The sequence below is a fragment of the Priapulus caudatus genome, unplaced genomic scaffold (assembly GCF_000485595.1).
Source record: "Priapulus caudatus unplaced genomic scaffold, Priapulus_caudatus-5.0.1 Scaffold359, whole genome shotgun sequence".
Taxonomy (NCBI): domain Eukaryota; kingdom Metazoa; phylum Priapulida; class Priapulimorpha; order Priapulimorphida; family Priapulidae; genus Priapulus; species Priapulus caudatus.
This window is the reverse complement of record NW_014577420.1, coordinates 116,786-142,262: the sequence shown is the minus strand read 5'-3', so window position 1 is coordinate 142,262 and position 25,477 is coordinate 116,786. Positions and strand designations below refer to the sequence as shown.

Here is a 25,477-nt window from a genome sequence, read left to right as displayed (position 1 = left end):
CCCTACCCGTACCTCCTCTCTCTCTCTCTCTCTCTCTCTCTCTCTCTCTCTCTCTCTCTCTCTCTATATATATATATATATATATATATATATATATATATATATATATATGCGCGTGTGTGTAAGGACGGCTTGACCCTACCCGTATTGATAAATATGCACGGAGGATTGCAGGTGGACGGTACGATAAATGAAGGCGATTAAAATTACGAAAGAGAAATTGAAATGGATTAGAAATCCACACTAGCGGAGAGACCGGTGGTCGCTAGAGTAAAGATCTCGCGTACTCCGTGGCTCTTCATTACCAAGCTAGAAGAGGCAGGAATCCAAGAACAATTGCCATACAGTACATGGATATTCTATCTCACCTCATTGTCTATAACATCTGTCTCATCTGAAGCAATTATCATACTATCAGAGTTGAAGCTATACAACAACTTTCTGCCATGATTGTACCTTGTATCGGCAGGAATTAAATTGGTGCCGAATATCAAATAAACATTATAGTGTTATTGTCAATAGTAGGCCTACATTAACATTAACATTGTTGAATGTTAATTTTATTATGTTACTCTTGAAAATATGTATAAAGAGAAAATGCTCATTTATTTTCTCGATTACTCAATTAGAAGACACAAGATACTTTCCGTGTACTTTTCATTACATCTAAAAATTCCCCCAGCGAATGCTGTTAATATCGGTAGTTAAAGGTGACATTTTTATTTAAATTTAAACAAAATTAAGAATTATAGTAACCTTTAGTTACTATTATTGAGAACAACGTATTTTGTAAGTACAATCGATACCGACAAACGCCTGAACGAGAAAGTGTACGTGCTAGGGACTTGGGACTAAACTGACTAGTGTATATATATATATAATATATATATATATACATTATCATGTAATTTAAAGTTTCCCCACACCGGCGCCTAACACCAGAAAGCAGAATACATTTTGAACGCTCACTACGCGAGAGAGTAAAATTTCGCCGCGGGTGGATCCGGACTTCGCAGTTTGTGCCGTCGTCGGCGGGTAGAGGGCGCCACGGGTCCTAGGACAGCTTGTAGGAGTTGGTCATCATGAGGTTGAAGTAAGCGTCCCCGGCAGCGCCGTCATCAATGGAGTAACTCACGGAGCTGTAGTAGTTCAAAAACTCAGGCTCCCTGATCTGAAACACGCGTGACAAAATGTGTGATGACCTGTAACGCACATAACAAAATATGTGACGACCTGTAACACGCGTGACAAAATAGGTGACAACATGTAACACGCGTAACAAAATAGGTGACAACCTGTAACACGTGTGACAAAATGTGTGATGACCTGTAACGCACATAACAAAATATGTGACGACCTGTAACACGCGTGACAAAATATGTGACGACCTGTAACACGCGTGACAAAATATGTGACGACCTGTAATACGTGTGACAAAATATGTGACGACCTGTAACGCACGTGACAAAATATGTGACAACCTGTAACACGCGTGACAAAATATGTGACGACCTGTTACGCACGTGACAAAATATGTGACGACCTGTAACACGCGTGACAAAATATGTGACGACCTGTTACGCACGTGACAAAATATGTGACGACCTGTAACACGTGCGACAACACATATGTGGCGACCTGTAACGCGCGTGACAAAATCTTTGACGTTCTAAAAACAACACGACACCTGCTTCAAATGCAATGAACTACATCATACGCAAACATATCCCCCCACTGCAGTCTGCGGCTGTCTGCCGAAATGTCACCGCTTCACACCCACCCACGGTTCCCACTTTCACACTCCACTTTTGTTACCTTAACGTGTAAATACCTTGCTTTTGTTAACTTAGAACCACACTCACAACCAATCGCAATAACATTCCCGCAGCCAGCTCGTCGTCATCGCAATAATCAAGCAGGAGTAGACCTATTCCCGATAGACGCTTGGTTACAAATGAACGTCCCTGTAACGCACGCAGATTGCATATCTCATCAATAACGATCACGGCACAGCCGCCACGCAATGAACGACACTCTAGCTAGTCTACAGCGAGCCTGACATACACACATATATCACAGAAAGCCGTTACTCTGATGAAATTCCAGTAGGGTTTGGCTGGCGCGTAATGAGGATCTGGAAGGCAGAGGAGCTGGGGGTCCAGCCATCTTAATACGCTATTGGTATTATTATATCTGCTTTTATATAATTGCAGCATACACAGGGAGCACGTGAGAGCAATTTCACTATACAGGCGAGGCAGATGAAGAGTGTATTCGGTAACAGGTGCATACGACACGCCTGAGCCACCAGCGCAAGCAGCAACAAGGGTTACCTTATTCTATCTAACAAGCAAGCAGACCATTATAGCCCGTCTATCCAGATTCCAAATGCAGGAGCCTGTGCGGCGTGCCGCGAGCGAAACTAGTGAAATATATGTGACACGTCTTTCGGGCAAACCCGCATCGCACCTGGGAGACTGAGATGGCTGTAGTATACCTGTACCGCGGAAGCAGCATCATCTCACGTAACAAAGGATGAAGAACATGATTAGCATCAGCAGCATCACTACCACGGGCAGCAGATGAACAGCTGCACGACTGCATACAATTAGTGGATGCGTGCATGCATGCATAAACGGAGGTAGACCATCTGGAAGGCGACTAGCTCAGCATGAATATATAATAACTGTCACCTGAACTCAAGCTGCAAATAGTAATGCTGTACACGCCTTTAATCAATACTGCAGAGCCACCACCCAGCTATATATACAGATAGGTAGGCCTACACACGGGTATATACATCTATATACAGCTATATACAGATAGGTAGGCCTACACACGGGTATATACATCTATATACAGCTATATGCAGATAGAGACAGGTACACACGGGTATATATAGCTGTATAAAGCTACACACAGCGATATATACAGCTACACACAGGCATATACAAGGATATACAGGTATATACAGCTATATACATGTATATACAGCTATATACATGTATATACATCTATATACAGCTACACACAGGCATATACAGGGATACAGTAATAACCCGCGTATAAGAACATAGATTTTTCCAAGTTAGCCTCAACATGTTCTTATATAAATTGGTGGCTTTACTGCAGCAATTAGGTTCAAAAGGTTCTTAAATAGGTTCTTAATTGTTTCTACTTTTAATATGTATAAGATTATACTTGATTCAAATTGTGTTAAAATTTTCTTACAAGAACTGCAATTTTTGCTAATTAATACCCATGATGGGCTACAGTGTAAGTTTTTCAGTGCTTACCATACTGTATGATACAGTATGTATCCAAGGAACAAAACAACATGCAAAATTAAGATGCGTGTTTCTTTAAGTCTTCATCTGCATGAAAAATTAAGAACCTACTTTAAAATCTTAGCCTAAAACAGGTTCTTTGTAAAAGGGGTCTAAATGGGAAATTTTAGCCTAACATGTTCTTAAAATCTATGTTCTTATACGCGGGTTATTACTGTATACAGGGATATACAGCTATGTACATGTATATACATGTATATACAGCCTACACATAGGCATATACAGGGATATACAGGTATATACAGCTATATACATGTATATATCTATATACAGCTACACATAGGCATATACAGGGATATACAGGTATATACAGCTATATACATGTATCATCTATATACAGCTACACATAAGCATATACAAGGATATACAGCTATACACATGTATATATATATATATATATATATATATATATATATATATATACTATATATATATACAGCTACACACAGGCGCATATACAGGGATATACAGCTATATACTCTATATACATCTATATACGGCTACACATAGGCATATACAGGGATATACAGCTATATACATGTATATCATGTATATAGAGCTACACATAGGTATATACAGGGATATCCAGGTATATACATCTATATACATGTATATACATGTATATACATCTATTATACAGCTACACACAGGCATATAAGGGATATACAGGTATTCACAGGTTTATATACATATACACAAGTATGTAACGGTAGCCACACATCTGTCAACAAGGTGATACTGCAACCAAACACGTACAGGAACAGGCACTCACAGGTAGGTATAATCACGTACAGGTTGGGTGATGATAGGTAGGTAATCAGGTCGCGTGACGACACACTGCAGGCGGCTGCGCTCCCGCCTGTTTGATGGATCACCTTCATTACCTTCTCATCAGCGTCATTACTGTGCAGTAGATGGCTTATATATATTATATATATATATATATATATATATATATTATATTATATTATATATATACACTCTTACGTGTCACACTCTAGCCGCTACCGTTCTCCCCGTACCACTACAATAACCCCACATATATATATATATATATATATATATATTATATATATAATATCAGAAGTAACTAGAAACAATGTTTAATTAATAATAGAAGCAAATATAATTTGTCTTTATTCACTCATGCTAATACACCTAGCCAGGCTCTAATTTTCGTTTTAGTCTCTCTAGACATTTTCTACGGATAATTCGCACGTGAATTACCTAAGTGGACAATTAGAGAGACGGTATTTGAAGGCGAGAGACTGACACATGCGTGTGATGATGTGTGTGTCATGATGTCAACCGTTACTTTCTGTCGCCTTCAAACAGAGATTCTTAAATTAGCCCTAAAGTAAGAAAGAAACCTATAGTACTTTCACACCACCTACACAACTACACTCATGCACACCGTACATACCACAGACGTATATGCACGTACAGCCCACGCACGCACACAGCCGCACACCACACACGCACGCATGCGCATATTATTATTATTAAATCTTTATTGCATGAATTCAGATACAAATACATGTACTGACGACAGTTTTTTTCCATGGAGAAAAAATCTGATAAAAGCAATAGTGTTGAGTAGTTAAAATGCGCGACATTATTGATCAGTGGCGTTGACAGGTCCTCAGTTGTGTGTGTGGGGGGATAATTTCGCTGTTACTTACATCGCAAAGTATAGGAAGAGTGTGTGCGAGTAGCGCACACCGAGCGCCTTGGCGCGAAGCCCTAACGGGCGGGTGCATGGGCCCGCCGCCGCCGCCCGGAATCCAAGAAGCGGAGCCCCCGAAGCTCTTGATTTTAGCAATTTAGAACCTTCAAGACGGCCGTTTTTTGGAGAATTAAAAAAAATTGAAATTTAAAGCAATAAATTTTGGACATCCTTATCATAAAATATCAGGAGATTTTCCTCCTTCAGGGGGGTGTCCTCCTCCTGTTTAGAGCTGTATAGGGGGGGGGACCCTACCCCATAAATTTTGTTGAAAATAACACCTCTTCGATGCAATTTCCTGCACTCTGAGACAGCATTATTAAACATCTTCATCCCAATAATATTACTGTTGAGTTGAGTATTTTTATCTTGGGGGACACTACACTTACTACAGCGCACTTACTACGTGAGCAGTGATAAGACGTGCTTTGAATTTTTGAAAAAAAATATGGGGAATGCGTCCAAAATTAACCGTCTGAGTTTCAGTAAAATAATGTCATTCTTGAACAAGTTACAGACAATTTACAGTAGATGTAGGTCACTTCCATTTGTGTAATAATACATTAGGAGAGTATGGATAGCGATGACGAAGTTGTAGATAAATGTTCAGTATTATTGTCTCTATAATATGAAATTTTTCCCCATTTATTTTCCTCCTGAAAGTAAGGCGGGGGATCCGATGATTGTACACGCCATCCCCCCACTCAATAAGTGGGGGGATGTATCCCCCCATTCCCCCCCCCCCGCTATCTACGCCCCTGGTATTGATTATATAATGACACTATGTAGGATAAAGCAATCTCTTCGTGCCTGTAAACCGACGCAGGGACCAGTAGGGGACGCGGATGCCTGCACGCATGCGGCGTACACGCACCTCTCTCTCACCAGCCTGACTATTATTCTCCTCCCTATATTTAGAACGCCGGTTCCATACCAACCGTTACAGGTTTCCTGCACCACCAAATTCCGAACGCCCTCAAAACCGAATCTCACGTTGAAGGCGGACGATTTTCTGTTTAAGTTTTACGTCCTAACACCATCTGAGACATGTAAGATATGCCTGGAATAGATAGGCCCCCTATAAACCTAACTTCACAGAAAACCGAACTAAGTGGACGGTCCGAGGGTGGTCGGTATTGGAAGATTTAAGTGTATATATATTTATTATGTTCGCGGGAATACTTGGGTAGGGACGTCCCAATGCCATCAATCTACACAGCTATATAAATCTATTCGTGACCTAGTCCCACTTAATTATGCCCACGCTGGTTGCTTGAAACAGAATCAATAGCTCGTGTACGGTCGGCGCAATGCTACGGCATGGCACGCGCAAATTATAATTAGTTCTATGTTGAAATAATGTGAAAAGGACTTTGTCTCGAGAGAAGAGAGAGAGAGAGAGAGAGAGAGAGAGAGAGAGAGAGAGAGAGAGAGAGAGAGAGAGGAGAGAGAGAGAGAGAGAGAGAGAGAGAGAGGAGAGAGAGGAGAGATAGAGATAGAGAGAGAGAGAGAGAGAGAGAGAGAGAGAGAGAGAGAGAGAGAGAGAGAAAGAGAGAGAGAGAAAGAGAGAGAGAGAGAGAGAGAGAGCATAGCATAGAATAGGTTAGATGGATCGGTGTTCCCTGTAACACGCTAGGCGTATATAAGGACGACAATTTCTGCCGCCGCATAATAGCGCAGTATGTATATTACTGCAATTTCTGCTGATGCTACACACGCACACGCGCACGCACGCACGCACGCACGCACACACACACACACACACACACACACCAGCAGCAGCAGCAGCATCAGCACTGACAGAAATTATACGCGCTACGCTACAACGCGCCAACGACAACCCAGTTTCACGCGCACAGCACCTGTTTCATCTACCTGTATGGCAGGAATTATATATAGCTGTCGCTTGTATTATATACCTGGAGAGCAAGGCACCGATGACTGCGGAAGCTGCCTCAATTATATATACATATATAATATCAAGAGCTTATTAAGAAGGAGAGCGTACAATGGTGAAAGGCAAAAACCATGTTGTAGTTTCAGTGAAATTAGTAAACATGACGAGTTTTATTTTGATAATTCTTTGTTGTATTATTATTCAGCTGTCCTTCCTTGATAATGTAAAACCAACGCGCTTGTTCCTACGATGTCCCTACGCTCAGAATAATGAGCGTAACGGTTGAAAATTCGGCGAAATGGAGAAAGATTTATGCGCGATTCCGTGAATGAATCTGTGCTCGCTTACTGATTAAGTTTATCTGAGACGCTTCAACAATACGCTAGGCTGCGACTCTCTCGTTTTGTGAACTGTATGTTGGCTTCCGGTTTTGGTGTTTTTATGGCAAAATACCAGGTTTTCACCGCTCATTATCTCAGCGTAGAGGCATCGTAGGGACAAGCGTTTGTTTTATATTAGCAAGGTAGGACAGCTGATCAATAATACAACAGAGCGCAGAGCGTCTGGCTCATCTGAGGTCTGTTGCTACGATTATAAACGTAAAATTGCAGTCGTGCGTAGTACCACATTTGTTAGGCGCAGATATGCAGACACGCAGTTGCGTACACATCATTGTTAGGACACGCCCACTATCGCAGATGGAGGGTAGGGGGAGGTGGTGGAGGGGGTGGGAAGGGTGGGGGAAGGGCGGGGAGGGGGTGGGGGAGGGGAGGGGAGGGTGGGGAGGGGCTCTAATAGCAAAAGCAGTTCACTCCTTTGTTAACAGTCAACAAATCCATGTTTAACCCTCCTCTGGGGTCAAAAGGTTATCCGACACTTACTCTTCGCATGTCAGCAGAAGGACATTTCATGGTCCTTTCAATAAAGCCATAAAAATGCTAGGTCACCGCTGAAACAAAAAAAATTTTCAATGGCTCCGTCAGACCATGTCCTCAGAAAATGTCTAAAATCTGCCCTGTGCCATTAACCTTTGACCTGTGACCTCCAATTTCGGCACAGTGATGGCTTTTCCTACCATGATGCTATACACCGACTATCACGAGCCTAGGTCGAGCATTTAGATTTGTGCCGCAATTCTGCATTTCCTCCCTATACTTAAGTTAGGAGTGAATGTTCCCCCTTTTTACACCTCTTGACCTTTGACCTTTGACCCCAGCTTCGACATCCCAACTCGTTTTTCGGATTACCCCCCACGTCCCGATATCGTGACCGTACGGTCGAGCGGTTAAGATTTGTGCCCAACTGTTGACGGACGGACGCACGGACGGACGCGACCGACGGCATGCACGGACGCACGGACGATCATGCGATTCTACAAGCTGCATCTGACTATGTCAGATGAGCTAAAAAGAATCGTAAAAATAAAATGGGCAAAGTTTATTAATTCGACTAATACTGCAGCATGGTTTCAGCATTTCACCGTTGTACGCTCTCCTTCTTAATACGCTCTTGATAATATCTGTCTGTGAGCAGGCAGGAGTGTGACTGATTGCAGCCACTGTCGCCGGAAATACCAAACACGTAGGTACGCACGCGCGCATGCACGCACCTAAACACGCACGCACGCACGAACGTACACACGCCCGCACGCACGTACATATGTACACACGCACGCACGTGTGCATGCACGCTCGCAAGCGCGCATGCACGCACGCAGTGATATTTATCAGTGCTGTGACACGGACCTGGCTGTACCTGCCTTATAACTTCCACGAGTTCCTCATCATCAGGTCGAAGTAGCAGTCAGTGTCTATGGAGGAGCTGACGCCTGCGTAGTAATTCATGAATTCCTCCCCGGTGACCTGTGATAGAGGCAGGCCACACGCGTGGAAGCGTAAATAAATGGCGGCAAAAATAACAATAATGATAAGCAATAAAGCGAGTGCAGAGTGAGCGTGTCCTTATATTAATCATTATTCAAACAATGTTAGCAATACTTATCTCGATTCGATACCAAGTGAGTGAGCATAGATGTACGAGGGAAATACTTGAATATTAATTTAACTTAATTTATTCAAGTAAATTATGAAAAATTTAAATATAGATCACAACAATTTTTTGTTCCAAACCGCGAGAATTAACACAAATATTTCAGTTCTTACTTTTGTTTTCGGTTAAATTGTCATTTTACTGCTCAATACAGTCACACGACACGCAAGAAAAGGCATGGCAGATGTTAGCATGAATATATATAAGCGTGCGTGTGTGTGTGTGCGTGCGTGTGCGTGCGTGCGTGCGTGCGTGCGTGCGTGCGTGCGTGCGTGCGTGCGTGCGCCTGTGTGTGTGCTCCTGATGTTTGCTTGGGTTCATGGTAGACACCGTAGGAGCAGAAACTACGATGGCAGCCATGATACACGTGCACCAGCAAGTATTCAAAATCAAGTTGACATTAACTTATTATTGCCATTAAGCAGTAAAGACTCGAACGTGACAACGATATTGTCTCATTTAACCGAAAATAATAAAGAGAGTTGAAATATTTGTCTGCATTAAACGCTACAATACAATCATTTATGCTCCAACTAACGTACTTCAAAAAGTCATTGAGTACACATAGACGAGCCCTTCACATGTAACCAGCCAACAGCGTTAGACATTTACATCGCTTAAGATAAAAAAAATACATCACTGCTATTCGAACGCAGTTGCAAGAACATATCTACACTAGTATACATATGTTCATGATAGTAGTCATGTATTTTTTCTAGTATATATAAGTCATATATTTTGGGCCAAGCGTATTATCAAATATGTGTGCAATGAATATAACACTAGACTACAAGCTAATAAGCAAAGCAAATTGGGCATATGAAATAATACGTGCAGATGCATATGAAAGGAATAGAAAGCTGGATACAAACACGCGGTGTGAACCACCACGTATATACACACACGATGCATATAGTGTGAGTAGACAATGCATGAGGATGCAAGTACCACAGAGCAAAGAGTACATATATACCACGATTCCAACCACCATGTGTTTATCATGATACATATAGCCAACAACGTAGAGTTAGGTGCACATACATATACCACGATTCCAACCACCAAGTAATATTATGATACATATAGACAACAACATATAGAGTTAGGTGCACATACATATACCACGATTCCAACCACCAAGTAATATTATGATACACATAAACAACAACATAGAGTTAGGTGCACATACATATACCACGATTCCAACCACCACGTAATATTATGATACACATAAGCAACAACAGAGAGACAACACATGCACTCACGCACGCACGCACGCACGCACGCACACACACATAGTAACACACACACACACGCACGCACGCACGCACGCACGCACGCACGCACGCACACACACACATATATATATATACCACGATTCCATCAACTGGACATTCTACCCACATCTTCCTATAACTGATAAAGGGGTAGAAGCACGGCACCTAGATTGCCCATATCCCCCAGTAGTATAAAGAAACCATCACTGTAAAGTGATCATGTCCGCATAAATAGCAATGACAAATTATCAATTTATGTGTTAATTTTTACAAAATAAAATTTATGAAAATACTATTAGTTTTCATATCTACAAAATTTTTACAAGTTAGTTTTCATCCTCCGATACTACAATGATCCCTCCACCACAATTTGTTATCCCTCCTTCAAACACCGCTTCAATCACTCTACCGCACTCTGTACTATACTGTACACCACCCTCTATACTTTATTATCACTCTACATCTTATCAAAGCTAATAATAAGGTATTATCACTCTACATCTTATATTGCTGTATCACTCACGCGACCAATGTACAATGACACACGTGCGGCGTGCTCAGTTGTCATGGTTACCAGGTAGTGTAGCGATTTTCAGGTCTATACCAGACGAACAGTCAAGTCAGCAATAGCTTGCTAGCTAGCTTAGAGCAAGTACGTCATCGATCAATCTATACCAATCGATAGGTGTATCGATGTACCAGCACGGCTAGCAAGCCGTATTGCTGATGGTGACCATGTATTGTAAGGAAATAGGACAGGAATTATAGAGCAATATATCACACATAATAGTAGTAAGGCGCGCGATCTACGGAGTCAGGCCATGCTATAATCTATATGAGGCGTAGCATACTGTCAGCGCAATGTGAAGAATTCATCAGTTGCCGATGCTACCTTGGTGATCATGAATAACGGAACCATATAGCGCATACTGTCTGTTTGGTGCTGCTTTCATGGGTTTTGTGAGGTGCGTTCAACCGCGTGCATGAACAGTCTGTGAAATTAAACTTTGCTAAACGCCAAAGGGCAGGTTTATTTGCACGATCTACGCAGCTGCTCATACACAACAACGCAAACACGCGCAAAATTGGAGCGTGTCAACCTGAAAGAGTGAGTGAAAGAGAGAGAGAGAGAGAGAGAGAGAGAGAGAGAGAGAGAGAGAGAGAGAGAGAGAGAGAGAGAGAGAGAGAGAGAGAAAGCGCCTGAGAGATAAATAGATGAATAGATAGATAGAGAGAGCGCGCGCGAGAGAAGGAGAAAGAGAGAGAGAGAGAGAGAGAGAGAGAGAGAGAGAGAGAGAGAGAGAGAGAGAGAGAGAGAGAGAGAGAGAGAGAGAGAGAGGAGAGAGCTAGAGGAAGGAGAGTCAGAGAGAAAGAGAGCGAGAGAGAGAGAGAGAGAGAGAGAGAGCGAGAGAGAAAGCGACACAGAGAAAGAAAGTTTAAAACTATCGAAATCAGAATCGGGTGAAATTGTAAACGCAATATTTTTAAAAGGAAATTAACATAATAAACTTTTGTAGTGATTCACGTGAGAAGGGACTTTCTATCATTACTACTACGTTCAGAGATTCTCTAGCTGAAGCTGTGTGTCAGACACACACACGCGCACGCAGACACGCGCACGTTAATGAACCGACGACGTTTGTTATGACGTTACTTTAAAACTGTATCACCTCCCCACAAATCTTATAGATGTACGTACGGTGCAAGCAAGGTAGCATTATTATAAAATCCCAAAATGTTCGTAGTAATCCAGAAATGCGCCAGACAATTTTAGAAAAATTGACGCTGATTTTTCTCATAATGTCACACAGTATTATCCCCTGAAGTTTAAAGTTAATTAATATCATTAACATAACGCCCGTTTATAACGTTAATCCTAGTCATATGCACATTATAACGAGACAGGGTTAGGGTTAGGGAGATATTTTCAAGGGTGAATGAAGGTGACCTTTGATGAAACCACGGTGATAATAACAGGCCGTTAGGCTTCACTGCTAACCATGACTAGCTGCAGCTTGCTTTGCTACCCGCATGATTGCGCTTACAGCTCTACGATTTACCTGCTCATTACAGATAGCAAACGCTTGCTGTCGACCTCAAGTGATCATAGAACAGACCGATTTTTTTGGCACGAATGCACTAATTGTGGGGAAAACGTACATGTGGCTGTCGCGTAAATAGGCAGTTACTCTTCTCATGTACTAGTGAAATAACTATAGTCATGTGAGTGTGCGTGAGTGTGTGCGCGTGATGAATTCCGCGGTATAAGCTACACTAGCTAGCGAGAATCGATACATGTTGACTGGATTACTTATTCATTACAGCGGAGTGTGCAGCGCTATCCACACAGCAGACGGCTGCGTCCCTGCATCCTCATGCCAAGGATATAATTAATAGAAGCAGCAGCAGACGAGCGACGGTGCTAGCAGCAGCGTTACATCATGGCTGGTGCTATTACGCATACACAACAACTGCTCTCGCGTACCACCTGCACTGCACCATCCACGCTCGCACCTCTAATCCAAATCTTTTTCTAGTAGCTGCTATTACACTCTTTATTCATTGTGCTCCACACGATTGGCCAAGACGAAAAATGAAGAAGAAAAAGAAGAAGAAGAAGAAGAAGAAGAAGAAGAAGAAGAAGAAGAAGAAGAAGAAGAAGAAGAAGAAGAAGAAGAAAAAGAAGAAGAAGGAGAACAATTAAGATGATAATGACGATGAAGAAGAAGAAAAAGAATGAGAAGAAAAGAAGAAGAAAAAGAATATATAAGAAGAAAAAAGAAGATCGAACAGAATGATGATGAAAAAGAAGAAGAAGAAGACGAAGAAAAAGTTAAGTCAACGTTTACTGTATGTTTTACATGTGTATCTTCAAGGTTTTTACAGATGTTCGTGAACATGCCAAGCATGTTCTTTCATCTCTGCACCCATCATCGATGATTAATGCTGCCTTATTTATACCTGTAACAGCTACACTAATCAATGTGCGAGTGCCAGCCACGCCGCCCCCATTTTGGCTTGCTTCCAAGTATATACATGGCCATGTGCCTATGCTAAATGACGTAGCTCCATTTACATCTCTGTAGTTTTTGCTGTTGCCGTTTTTTACGAATCAATACTAGCGTTTAGTGTGTATTGTGTTCATTGTGTGCAGCCGTGTTTAGCTGAATGGTAAAACTAGTCTACTCATTGCTAGAAGTTTAACCGAGTCTAAATGATATTTAGGGGAAAACTTATTTACCATTATAGCATTATATGCTATTATATCGTAATTATGTTTGGATATAGTTAGGAGTAACGATACATGTTGTGTTTAATAAATGTTTTTGTAATTCTTTGACATGGGCGAAAACAAAGACGTGTACAAAATCACTTTGCAACACAAAACAACCATCTTTACCTCTTTACCATTGCCAAATATCCTACTGTAAAACGTTCCACGGTGCCAACTACTTAAATATAGATTCCTAGTTTATTCCTACAGCACACAGAATATTCGTTCAAACACGAGAAAGCGGACAAAGTAAGGACGAAAGAACTCAGACACGACTGAGCCCCCGAGACACAGATATATGCTGTCATATAAATTATAACACCACATGCAGAAAACGGCATACTGACAATACTTACTGACCACACACGAGCAATGAATGAATACATGCAGTGGGATGCATCCACAGACACAGAACAGTAGCCCCCCCCCCCACACACACACACTGCACATTGTGAGGGAAAATGCTTTGCAAATTGCAGTTCCTTTAACTCGTTGCTGAATCAAATCCACCTAGAATACGGTCATTTCTTTCATTTGGCAGACACGACCGACTTACTAGTAGGCAAGTTTTTGGATAATGACTTATAAAAAATTATGTTAGTTGGAGACTTGAGGCAATTCCAAGTGTCGTGGGAATTAGAGAATTGAGGAACTTCACACCAGCGCCTCCTATGACTGGGTGCCACTAAGCCAAGGGTCAGGCATAGAGTTAGACGTGTTCCCTGTCCATAGCTTATCCCCTGTGCATACAAACGGCAACCGAAAGTTGAGACAAGAATGGCACAACTTCGGAGAGGCGTTCTTCAAGTTTTCTTTCCTGTCCTTAATGTGACTTAAGAAAAAGGAACCAGTCTACTCAAGTTGCTGCCTTTCAATAAGTTAAAGACAGTTAACCACTCTACTTGAAAAGGGAAGAGTGTAGCTAGTCTTGTAAAATAAGTTTGAAAAACCAGCCCACTCCCGCTTCCAAAAATCTCAATTTCTACTATATAACCGATAGTAAAAATCCATAAAACTAGACCTGTCCCACTTTAAAGTTAGCGGCCCCAGACCGGGCAAAGGAGGGGCAGGATGACGGGCTGCTACCCGTGACTACCAAGCGTACTCACAATGCCATCTCTCGTCTTCTCGTCCTTCTCGAATACGTTGAGGAACTCCGTGAGGATCTGCTCCTCGGTCATCTCACCGTTCTGGTACTTGGGATGCTGCTTAACGCTGTAGACGCCCTTGAGGTCGGACATTGTGATCACGTGATCGCCCGTCTTGTCGAGCTTGGAAAATGCCCTCTTGATGATGTCCACCCGCGCCTTCGACATCGGCGGCTAAGGGACAACGTAGCAGATTGAGAGCAGCGATGAAGTATGCGCGTGCATCCACACATGGTAGCTCCCCAAGTATTCAATCAAACTGCTTTGAATCAATATTTAAGAATTGCCTACGAAAAAGTTGTTACAGATAGATTGACTAACAACGTACTAAACATTTACACAATACGATAGTTTGAACACCCATATAAGAATCACCCAAGTAGATATCACCAGTAGAGAATGTTCTAGCTTGAGCAACTTACCCGGACTACCATCAGAAATTCTTCGTAGTTTATCGAACCACTGTTATCTGAATCGACTAGATTGAACAGCTCCTCCACCTCAGTTGGCTTCAGCTGGACTCCGTAGTCGTGCATTCCCTTCCGAAACTCATTAATATCCAAGCGCTTACTGCCGTCGTCATCAAACAAACGGAATGTTCTGCAACAAACGTTTGTTGTTAACGCTCCCCTGAAGTGGTCATATTTTTACAAGCAAAATGTTTTTTTTTTTAAATGCATAATTTAGCATAACAAGCATGGCAATGATCTGGGTCTGGATCAGTGTCTAGACTTGGTCAAGTTATTAGGTTATGCTCCTTAGTTAGATGATCGATTGATATATAGTCTTGCTACACAAGAACATATAAACTCAATTATCAAAATACTTCTGCTACAGAATAAACTACTTTCATTAGCCGTTTGCTAATGAGCAGGTGGCCGCGTAATAAGACACACCTTCCTAAGCTGCTAATTCCCGTAGCTCCTCGTGCCAAACACTGCTGCCTCAGCTTGTCCAGTGGATCTGTTGCTGTCATTAGTGCACGTTTGGCCTTTTCCTGCATATCTTTCTCATGTCTTGCGGTTGCAGCCATTTTGGCACAAGTGTGAAGACTAAGCAACAGAGAAACCAGTAATCTAAAACTGAAGCACAATGCAGGTGAATGATAAAAAATTCATGTTGCAATTCTAACATAGAAGAAACTGCATTAAGTAGTAAGTTATGCTGAGATGGTCTATGTCCCCTAGGGTACAGCCGGAAGGCCCGGAACGTACCCTGGTACTATCTAATATGCCGGACCGTACCTGCCTACTCCACTAACGAGTCTAGGGAGTCACCTACGCCTACTCCCTAACCCTATCAGATAGTTACCAGGGTACGTACCGGCAGTACCCTGGGGGACATAGACCCTATGAGCCTAAGTTATGGACAAAATTTAGAAAGCGTATTGACTATTGTACTCACTACTTGTAAGTTGTAGTTGTAGTGTACAGTTTCATAAGCTAGTCCGAGGTAAGCAAATCTCACTAATATCTACACATGCATGTGTAACCTACGCAAGCTAGATATAGTGATAGTAAGCGTATGGATGTACGGGCTGTACGGTAGATCAATCATCAATGGCCAATGCCGTGCCTCTGTCGTTTGCTCAATCCTCCTAGTGAGGCTGAGAGGGTCTATGTCCCCCGGGGTACTGCCGGAACGTACCCTGGGTACGGTCCGGTATACCGGAACGTACCCTGGTACTATATAATATGCCGGACCGTACCTCTCCTACTCCACTAACGAGTCTAGGGAGTCGCCTACGCCTACTCCCTAACCCGAACCCTAACCCTAACACTAACCCTAACCCTACCCGTAATCCTAACCCTAACCATATCAAATAGTGACCAGGGTACGTTCCGGTATACCGGACCGTACCTAGGGTACGTTCCGGCAGTACCCTGGGGGACATAGACCCTATGAGCCCTAGTGAGTAGTGAATTAACTGTCACATGCACTGTCACTGTCAGTGTCACTGTCACATCTCAAAGTCACTGCTACTGTTTTAACTTCACTGCTACATCCTTATATGCCCCATGTCTAATAACCTGCGTCGATATAATTTACTTACCACTAGCTGTGGCTTAGTACGCAAATGTGAGCGATCTACTGTCCTACAAACTTGACTTAGCAGACAGCACACGTCTTCTCGAATAGATCTACGACATGCAGTGAACACTCTGCTTTCGCCGTTGGATCGAAAACGCGGAGTGATTTCGGATTTAAACACCAACGAACCATTACTATATTTTAAAGATATAAATTAGAATATGAATTATTTATGATAGTGATGTTGTATACATAATGTGAAATATCAGAAAAACTGATCATATTGGTGTTTATTTATATTATCACCAACTTTGCCATCCGCATTATGCGCGTAACTAATCAATGTTGCGGTGGCAACCAAATGGTGGCAACAAGCAATATTTTTGTCTGCTAGTGCTGCACGCAAGTTTATAAATCGTAGGATGGCGACTGAAGGATAGGACGGTAACTGATGGTGACGTAGGATGATGACTGATTAGGGTTAGGTTTAGGGTTAGGGTTAGGGGCAAGGTATTAAAGCACGAATAATTTATCAATCTTTAGTCGCCATCCTACGATTTAAAAACTCGCGTGCTGCAAAGTGAAATACAACTTTTAGGTTGTTAACTACAAAATTTACCGATGAGTAAGGTTATTAAATGGTACTTTGCAGTGACAAGTCTGATGTTCAGCTATATGTCGTGATCATATAGTCGTATATGTAGTCTAAAACTGCGGTCGTCTCGACTTCGCTGCTTCAAGTTCAGTGCTTGTTCGTCAGTTTTCGGACGTAGGCCACCACCGGGCACCAGGCACCAGCCACCACCACCAATGGCCGTAAAACGTTTCAGAGGCGCACCATTTGGGGTTCAAACAGCAAGGTGACGATATCCTGAAACTGAGCCATAGCCATAGGCATTTATATAACATATATATATATATAATATATGCATATATATCACTATCAGGAACCATGCAGAAGTAAAAAAATACAGTTTTTATCCACTCCCCTTATTATTAATATATTATAATGAAATTATGATATATAATATATTATTATTTATATTATACTTATCATTATTATGTAATAATTAATATATGTATTAATTATTATAATAATATATATTATATATATAAATTACACTACTACTATAGCCTAACTAGACTTTATTGATTATAGGTTGGTTTCATATGAAACAGTAAAACTAAATAATTAAGTAATTATGAATTTATGTGGCTCATATGATTTCAGATTCGATGTCACGGCCATTCATCCAACAAATAAAGTGCCAGGGACATTTATCCAGGTGTCATATGACAAACGATCTACAACAACACAGGTACTATAGCCACACACTAGTGTAGAAATAGAATATGACCTCGTTATTACTAATAGTAATAAGACCTTGAATGCGTTTGGAGTACAAACTTTGATTTTAAAATTTATTTTATCATTTAATAGCTGCATTGCTCAATATCGCTCATAGGGTCTATGTCCCCCAGGGTACTGCCGGAACAGACCCTGGTAACTATTTGATGTGGTTAGGGTTAGGGTTAGAATTAAGGATAGGGTGTAGGCGTAGGCGACTCCCTATACTCGTTAGTGGAGTAGGCGAGGTACGGTCCGGCATATTAGATAGTACCAGGGTATGTTCCAGCAGTACCCTGGGGGACATAGACCCTCTCAGCCTCAGTATCGAATGTTGTAATTGCTCCCGTGTTGAATGAGCTTTACACACAGATTAACTTCTTAGATGCGAAGATTGGGACCAGGCAGTTATGACATAGAGATTGGAAGTTTCAACCCAGCAACCATACAACAGAATGCGACGGGCCCAGGGTGGCAAAGACAATATGAAATGGCCCAATTTTCTCAGCTCCCCCACATCCGTCATCGAAAGCAATGGAAACACAAGAAAAACATTGTAACAAACTCATTCTTAGCATCAAACACAGCATAGATGCAAGAATATTTGTGTTACATTCATAGGCATGACATTGTATACTATTGTAACAGTATAACTAGTAGCTCTCGTAGGGTCTATGTCCCCCTGACCTCTGTTTGACCTGGCTCGTTTAGCTATTTCTGACTAACCCTAACCCTATATATATTATATATTATACATATATATCAGGAGTAGATAATAGGGAAGGAGTGTGACATCAATAAACAAGGGAAATTCGTCATTTACTAGCCTTATAATACCTACGATTTACTACGCGTAACTCATCCAACTTGAGCTCAAATCGGACACAGTACATTCGCCTAGCATCGTGCGAAATCGTTTCCTCGTATACACCCGCAATCCGGAGATACAGACTAAAACGTACGACACGATTCTCCATTCTTTGGCCATCAATCCAAAGCCATTGCGCGCCTCTAATTCAAACAAAAGGCAGCTACCTAACCACAGCTTGCTAACTCGGCGGGCAATGTCGCTCGCTGGGAGATTTGAGCCCGATCAGCTGCTGCTGATTGCCGTTGGCGTGCGTGCGTGAAGGCATGCCAGGTATGTGCAGAGGTGGCCTGTGTAGCTGTGTACCGGGTCAAAGGTTATCTCGCCGAGTGTTGATGCCTAATCTCCCAGTGAGCCACATGCCTCGCCGAGTTAGCAATAGCGCGTTAGGTAGCTGCCTTTTGTTTGAATTAGAGGCACGCAATGGCTTTGGATTGATGGCCAAAGAATAGAGAATCGTGTCGTACGTTTTAGTCTGTATCTCCGGATTGCGGGTGTATACGAGGAAACGATTTCGCACGATGCTAGGCGAATGTACTGTGTCCGATTTGAGCTCAAGTTGGATGAGTTACGCGTAGTAAATCGTAGGTATTATAAGGCTAGTAAATGACGAATTTCCCTTGTTTATTGATGTCACACTCCTTCCCTATTATCTACTCCTGATATATATATATATAGTCAGAAATAGCTAAACGAGCCAGGTCAAACAGAGGTCAGGGGGACATAGACCTTATCTGCACTAGTTAGTAGCCGTCGTTGGCTCGTTTGCAGGTCTGTGTGCCTGTAGCAGCCAACAAGGGCTATATTACTAGAGCTAGTTGTTGTAGTGAGAGGGTAGAATCGTTGTATATAACAAGCAATGTCCATTTAAAAGACCTTCTCTTCTACAGGTTTATAGGCTACCATGCACTGTCCCTACAACATATTTCTCACTGTAGGAACGTAAATTAGGCCCAAGTACATACGAAATTCAGGATTTTCTTGAAGTCTTACACCAGAAACCCAGAAGTGTACTGGGAGTCTGTCAGAGTAAAGAGTGTAGATTCAAGGACAATGATAAGGTATCAATATGAAAACATTCAAATACCATAGTCTGAATGGATCTATTGTTGATTTGATATATTATTTAATGTGCATTCATATGGCAGCCATGTTTAGTTACTAAGTTTTTAGTGTTTAAAAAAAATCTGTTAAAGTATCTTGGTTTTTAAATTTGGTTTATACAGAACATACCAGGTCCTGGAACATATGGCAAGGCAGGCATCCCATCTACGCTTCTAGAAGAGAAGGCCATGCGGTCAGCGAGTACCGTGGGCTTGCTAGACGCTGGTTCCAGTACACCGAGAACCCTGCCTGGCGTGGCAAGTATCATTAAACATCTGTCCCATGATTGATCTGCCCAGAGTCATTGGCAACCAGCTTTAGCCAATAAACGTTTCTATAGGGGCATTCTAAAAGCAATGCTTGGAAATGAAGTGCTGCAAAGTGGAAATTTTAGCGCATGAAAAAACACATACAAATCGGGGGCCCTATAGCAACAACATCCACTTGGGACAAGGTTACCTCACCCAGATGGATAGGTCAATTGCCACGTCTCAAATTTACATAATAATTTATCTATGGCTGAAGTATATAGATTAATACTATAAATTCAATAATTCTATGATACTATAAACCATTGCAGGGGTCAGACCTAGGACCAGGCACGTACAGTTCTCAGTGCTTCATTGGAAGATTGGCCAAACAGGTCACAAGTCTTCGCGGTCCATACGACATCTACACAGGCGAGAGAGATAAGCCCCTGACCACTGGTCATTATGCTAAAAACGTAAGTGTGCGACTAGTATATATATGTGTATGTGCGCGTGTGTGTGTGCGTGTGTGTTTATCCTTCTCAACCTCTGTTACTACCAGAGATCAGGGAGCACCTGCATACATGTGCATTTTATCAAGAAATCGTTAAGACTGAACAATTCGGGTGGCTCCTCCCCTATATGTCATTGGCCAAGTTACCCAAAGTTGGGAGGAAAGTAGAACCATGCATTACACCACATGATATACTGAGTGAAATAGGAAACAACAGGAAATTGACTCAACCATTCTAGACAATTTGCTATATATTCATCACGTCTAACAATTGCAATAACTTGTTGGTGCACATAAGGTGTGGTTGCACATATAGGGTTCACTGCAAAAATACATGTTCACTTACAATGAATTGATTTATTCGTGTTTATAGTTAGCTGGAAATCTTGGCCCTGGCCACTATGAGCTGAATTCATTCTTGGAGGAGTGGCACTCAAGTCAGAACAGTCACAAGGGAACGTTCAGCAAGGTGGAGCAGTATCAACGATCGCCTTCAGAGAGGATCTATTTTTCCTGCCTTTCACAGTGTCCTAGGAACGAGGTACTGTTCATTCACACAAGTTACTCCAAACCATTTATATGTCTAAGTTACTCTAAACCAATTATATGTACAAGGAACTCCAAACCTTTTACGTGCCTGAGTTACTCCAAAGCAATTATACGTACAAGTCACTCCAAAGCATTTATACGTACAAGCCACGCCAAAGCATTTATACGTACAAGTCACACCAAAGCATTTATACGTACAAGTCACTCCTAAGCGATTATATGTATAAGTCACTACTAAGCAATTGTATGTACAAGTTATGATAATGTATACCAAATCGTGGAGATATGATGGGTACTGCTAGTCAACTATAGTTATGATGATCGCAATAATAACTCCCTGCTATCTTGATGTGACGACAGACGGAACCGGGACCAACGCACTACTCAGCGAGAGATGTGAGACGCACATGCAACGCTGTGATTAACTCCCCGGGGTTCCTCTCCTCCACAACCCGCAACGACAAAAAGGCAGAAATCTTCTTCACCAAGAACTTTGTGAGTATACCACGATAGCAGAATTACCTATCTTGGGTCAGGTCGGATGGGCAGAAAGTTAGTATAAAATAATCTAATACGAAGTTAAATTATTAGTTTAAACATGATGATGATGATGAGTTAGATGTTGAAAATGCAGTGATATAGAATTAAATGTATTCGTATGGGAAATGTAGACTATATAATATGAAATTAATAAAATGACTAGAGAATGTAGCGACATACATAAAATGAAGTGAAGTCACGTAAAAATGAACATATAATATATGAAATTATTACTCCTGAAAATGTAGTATTTCCTCCTGGGCTATCTCGGGCCATAATAAAAATATTGTATGTTCGCCCTCACCCGACCGGCCCGCAAAAGAAGAAGCCTACCTACCTACCCAAACTTTTCAGCCTGGGTCGGGTGAGAGCAAACAAAGATTTTTTAATTGTGGCCTCACTAGCTGTCGATGTAGTTACATCATCGGGCCAGGACGGTACGAGATGTATTACTCATTGAACAATAGCACGTGTGTTTCTATGTAGAACAGCGTCGGGCCAGGCCGCTACCAGCTGCAGCGATGGCAAGAGTCGCAGCATAGGAACGGCATGTGCAGCGCTTTCAACTCTGGATCCTCCCGTCCGGGACCCGTCTCAGACAAATTCCTAAGGTGAGCAGTTTTTAATGGAGGGGAGAGGGTAAATTAGTCCGATTTCATGATAATTTTAAGGAGTAATTTTATTTTTCAATCCAAGTATTATACCCAATAAATCCAAGTAATTGACCATACCTGCTACCTACGGATTACTTAATTGGATTTGTTATCGAGTGCCTATCAATGTCACGTAATCATAGTGCAGTTTCTATATCAAACAGACTATTAATAAGCAGCAATACCCGTACACACACACGATGCTGTCACATGCATATATTTATTAGTACCAACACAAGATATCAGTGGAACATTGCGAATAACTCAACGAAAGCTCTCCTAGACTCCCACGTTAAAATGTGTGTTATGTCATATTTTGCAGGGAAAGGATACAGTCCAAAGTGATTCCAGTTAAAGACAGGTTGTTCATCGTTGATCCAGTAAGTGCCAATAGCAGAGTAATGCTTCCTGTACTGTGAATCCAGCCAGGGTTACTTTGTGTTTGTAAATCATGTCTACATTGTACCGTAATTGAGAAGAATATCTGTGATAGTGAAATGCATAACACCATGTGACCCACGTGGTAGTGTCACTGGAGAGTTACTAACGTCTCTAACGAAATACTATAAATAAATACTTTTATTTTATAAAACTTACTGCATTAAATCTCGAACTTAATACACCGATTATGATCGTTTGTGATAAAGACAGTGGGACATTTTCTTTTGATAAATTAGTTGAAGATTTCGGCGAGGAGTTACTGTTAAAAATCTAGTTTAGTCGGACATAACACACCAAACAATCGGTGAAGGAAACACGATGGAACATGGTTTATTATTGACACATTATCTATATACGCAGTACATTCATATTTCACGTACAATAGGGATGCAATGGATGTCCACTCAAGCTGGAATATCATTTCCATGTCACGTCCTTTCATTTTTCATGTAGCATAGAAACCATTGTTTCAACATACAATTTATGCTTTCTTATAAATCGCGTGCAAAGGATATATAAAAATAGTGAAGAGTACACACGGCACACAGGTTGCGTGATAACCTCAGCCTACAACCGAAAAACTTGAGCAGAGCACAACTTTGGAACGCGACACAAACGAACTGGGTTAATGGAGAACACTAGTGTGCAACTTTCAACATTACCTATGCCTAAAATGGGTTTTAATTATACTACACAAATTTTCCTTGTTCAATAGTAATTAGAAGTTAACTACTTGCTTTCAAACCTGCACGATTGATGTTGATTTATTTCCAGATGTGACCATCACCACTTTTCTCACCCCCACCAACATAATTTTACATTTGTTATCATAAGCCCCTCGACTAAAGCGTCAAAACAAAATCCGAAAAGCCAAACTTTAGTTACCGTCATTAGAAGCAGCACATGCAATGGGACAAGCCTAGCTCTAAGAAACAGTTGACTGTATACACACATAATCTCTCAAGTGTCAGGCTAGTGTAACCATGAACGCTATGTTTTACATGTGTTCAGAGCATAGCCCACGACACACCGACAGGTTCTAAATGCAGTTTTTTATTTAGTTCTTATTAATATTAAACGCAGCATAGCATAAATATAACGACGATTTCACAAAAAATAATGCTGAAAACTGGGTCAGTTGGAAGAACAACTCGTCGCCTTTTCGACAGTGACACCCAGGAGTATTGTTATCATGTATTTGTGCACATAGCAAGTGCCACTTACACTCACACAGCAGACACGTGCGCTTCTCCACTCCTAGAAGACCATACACGAGGGAAATAATTTAAGCAAGATTACGTGTTAAGAAACTGGGACAGTAGTCAGTGGCCACGGCATCGATTGCAGAGACTGCGACACGGGCCGCGAAGCGACCCCCCCCCCCTGTGTCATGACAGCGTAACCACCAGCTCTGACATGCCAAATTATTGCCATGCGCTTAAGTCGGAATACAAGAAAACTTTCGAGGATATGGCGCAGAAAGAGATCGAGGGGATGGAAACTGCCAACTGGTTAGTGGCATACATGACAGGTTTGAACGCTGATACAAACAGCACACATTTACCCTTGCATATCGTTATCATCACTACCACTACTACAACAGCCATAAGGCATGCACACAGCAGAATGTATCGCAAAGACTAGTCTAATGAAAAGTAATAACGGCGCTTTCGTTTTTCCTCCCTTGCTCGCAGAGGCAAGAACAATGAGTGCATTTCACGCATGCGCGACTCTCGAGTCTCCACCACACCCACACGTCACACTAATCTCTTCCACCGATCTCCAGAGTAAGGGAGAAACACACAGCACGACCTGAGACCGCAGAGTGCCATAGTATATCAGTCATATTATATCAGCAGCATTTCTGATTATCACAGAAGATAAAGACACTTGAAATGACAAGTATGCATGGAATGTTTTGTTGTAAACGTCGCATAATGTCAATTAACGACTTCCGGCTACGATATCTGAAAAACCCATCGCTCGAACCTATTTACAATACGTACAATATTTTTTGGCACAGTTTCGTCTCACCAAAAAAAAAGAGAATCATTTGGTGTTTTCCCTGAGATCATTGATACTACCAAGAGCGTATAAAGAAGGAGAGCGTACAACAGTGAAATGCTGAAACCATGTTGCAGTATTAGTCGAATAAATAAACTTTCCAGTTTCATTTTAACGATTCTTTGCGGCATTATTGATTAGCTGTCCTACCTTGCTAATATAAAACAATCCGCTTGTCCCTACGATGCCCCTACGCTGAGATAATGAGCGGTAAAAATCGAAATCCGAATCAGATGACTAGGCACTGCGGCTGTCTCTCGTTTTGTGGCCAGTGTGTTGCTTCCGGTTGCCGGCGACCGGTTTAGTATACATCCAGCGTGAGGTGGGCGCGAGGTGGGCACAGGTGGGGGTCACCACTATGACAATCAATAACAGACGTCATTCATTCCATTTGTCAAT

At 41.7% G+C, this 25,477-nt stretch overlaps 2 protein-coding genes across 7 annotated transcripts; one reads left to right on the top strand and one right to left on the bottom strand.

Moving 5' to 3' along the window:
- Positions 1-93: 93 nt before the first annotated feature.
- LOC106809504 (calcyphosin-like protein) lies at positions 94-20,258 on the bottom strand. 5 transcript variants are annotated; one of them, XM_014812598.1, is made up of 6 exons: positions 20,199-20,258; positions 15,615-15,770; positions 15,141-15,318; positions 14,680-14,892; positions 8,716-8,832; positions 94-1,171 (listed from the first exon to the last, which is right to left on the bottom strand). In XM_014812598.1, exons 2-5 carry the CDS (start codon positions 15,749-15,751, stop codon positions 8,731-8,733), a joined length of 630 nt encoding a protein of 209 aa, XP_014668084.1. In that variant the 5' UTR covers positions 15,752-15,770; positions 20,199-20,258; the 3' UTR covers positions 94-1,171; positions 8,716-8,730. The 5 variants fall into 5 exon arrangements, with proteins under 5 accessions (XP_014668084.1, XP_014668079.1, XP_014668082.1 ...); XM_014812593.1 differs by lacking the exon at positions 20,199-20,258 and adding an exon at positions 16,772-16,866 and having other exon boundaries at positions 15,615-15,800; XM_014812596.1 differs by lacking the exon at positions 20,199-20,258 and adding an exon at positions 16,772-16,866 and having other exon boundaries at positions 8,726-8,832; positions 15,615-15,800.
- On the top strand, positions 17,292-25,416 carry LOC106809503 (uncharacterized protein C1orf177-like). 2 transcript variants are annotated; one of them, XM_014812591.1, is made up of 10 exons: positions 17,292-17,609; positions 17,981-18,068; positions 18,483-18,653; positions 19,904-20,026; positions 20,192-20,326; positions 20,650-20,793; positions 21,205-21,372; positions 21,741-21,875; positions 22,407-22,531; positions 22,896-25,416. In XM_014812591.1, the coding sequence occupies exons 1-10, from the start codon at positions 17,560-17,562 to the stop codon at positions 22,990-22,992; spliced, it is 1,236 nt and encodes a 411-aa protein (XP_014668077.1). In that variant the 5' UTR covers positions 17,292-17,559; the 3' UTR covers positions 22,993-25,416. The 2 variants fall into 2 exon arrangements, with proteins under 2 accessions (XP_014668077.1, XP_014668078.1); XM_014812592.1 differs by lacking the exons at positions 18,483-18,653; positions 19,904-20,026.
- Positions 25,417-25,477: the final 61 nt, after the last annotated feature.

Excerpts from the sequence above, each read along its gene's own strand:
- LOC106809503 (XM_014812591.1), top strand. The coding sequence starts at position 17,560 with ATGGCCGTAAAACGTTTCAGAGGCGCACCATTTGGGGTTCAAACAGCA. Across the intron at positions 20,794-21,204 it reads CTGGTCATTATGCTAAAAAC|TTAGCTGGAAATCTTGGCCC; the intron begins GTAAGTGTGCGA and ends TCGTGTTTATAG. Across the intron at positions 21,373-21,740 it reads CACAGTGTCCTAGGAACGAG|ACGGAACCGGGACCAACGCA; the intron begins GTACTGTTCATT and ends ATGTGACGACAG.
- LOC106809504 (XM_014812598.1), bottom strand. The coding sequence starts at position 15,751 with ATGGCTGCAACCGCAAGACATGAGAAAGATATGCAGGAAAAGGCCAAA. Across the intron at positions 14,893-15,140 it reads AATTTCTGATGGTAGTCCGG|CCGCCGATGTCGAAGGCGCG; the intron begins GTAAGTTGCTCA and ends GTTGTCCCTTAG. Across the intron at positions 8,833-14,679 it reads AGAAGACGAGAGATGGCATT|GTCACCGGGGAGGAATTCAT; the intron begins GTGAGTACGCTT and ends CCTCTATCACAG.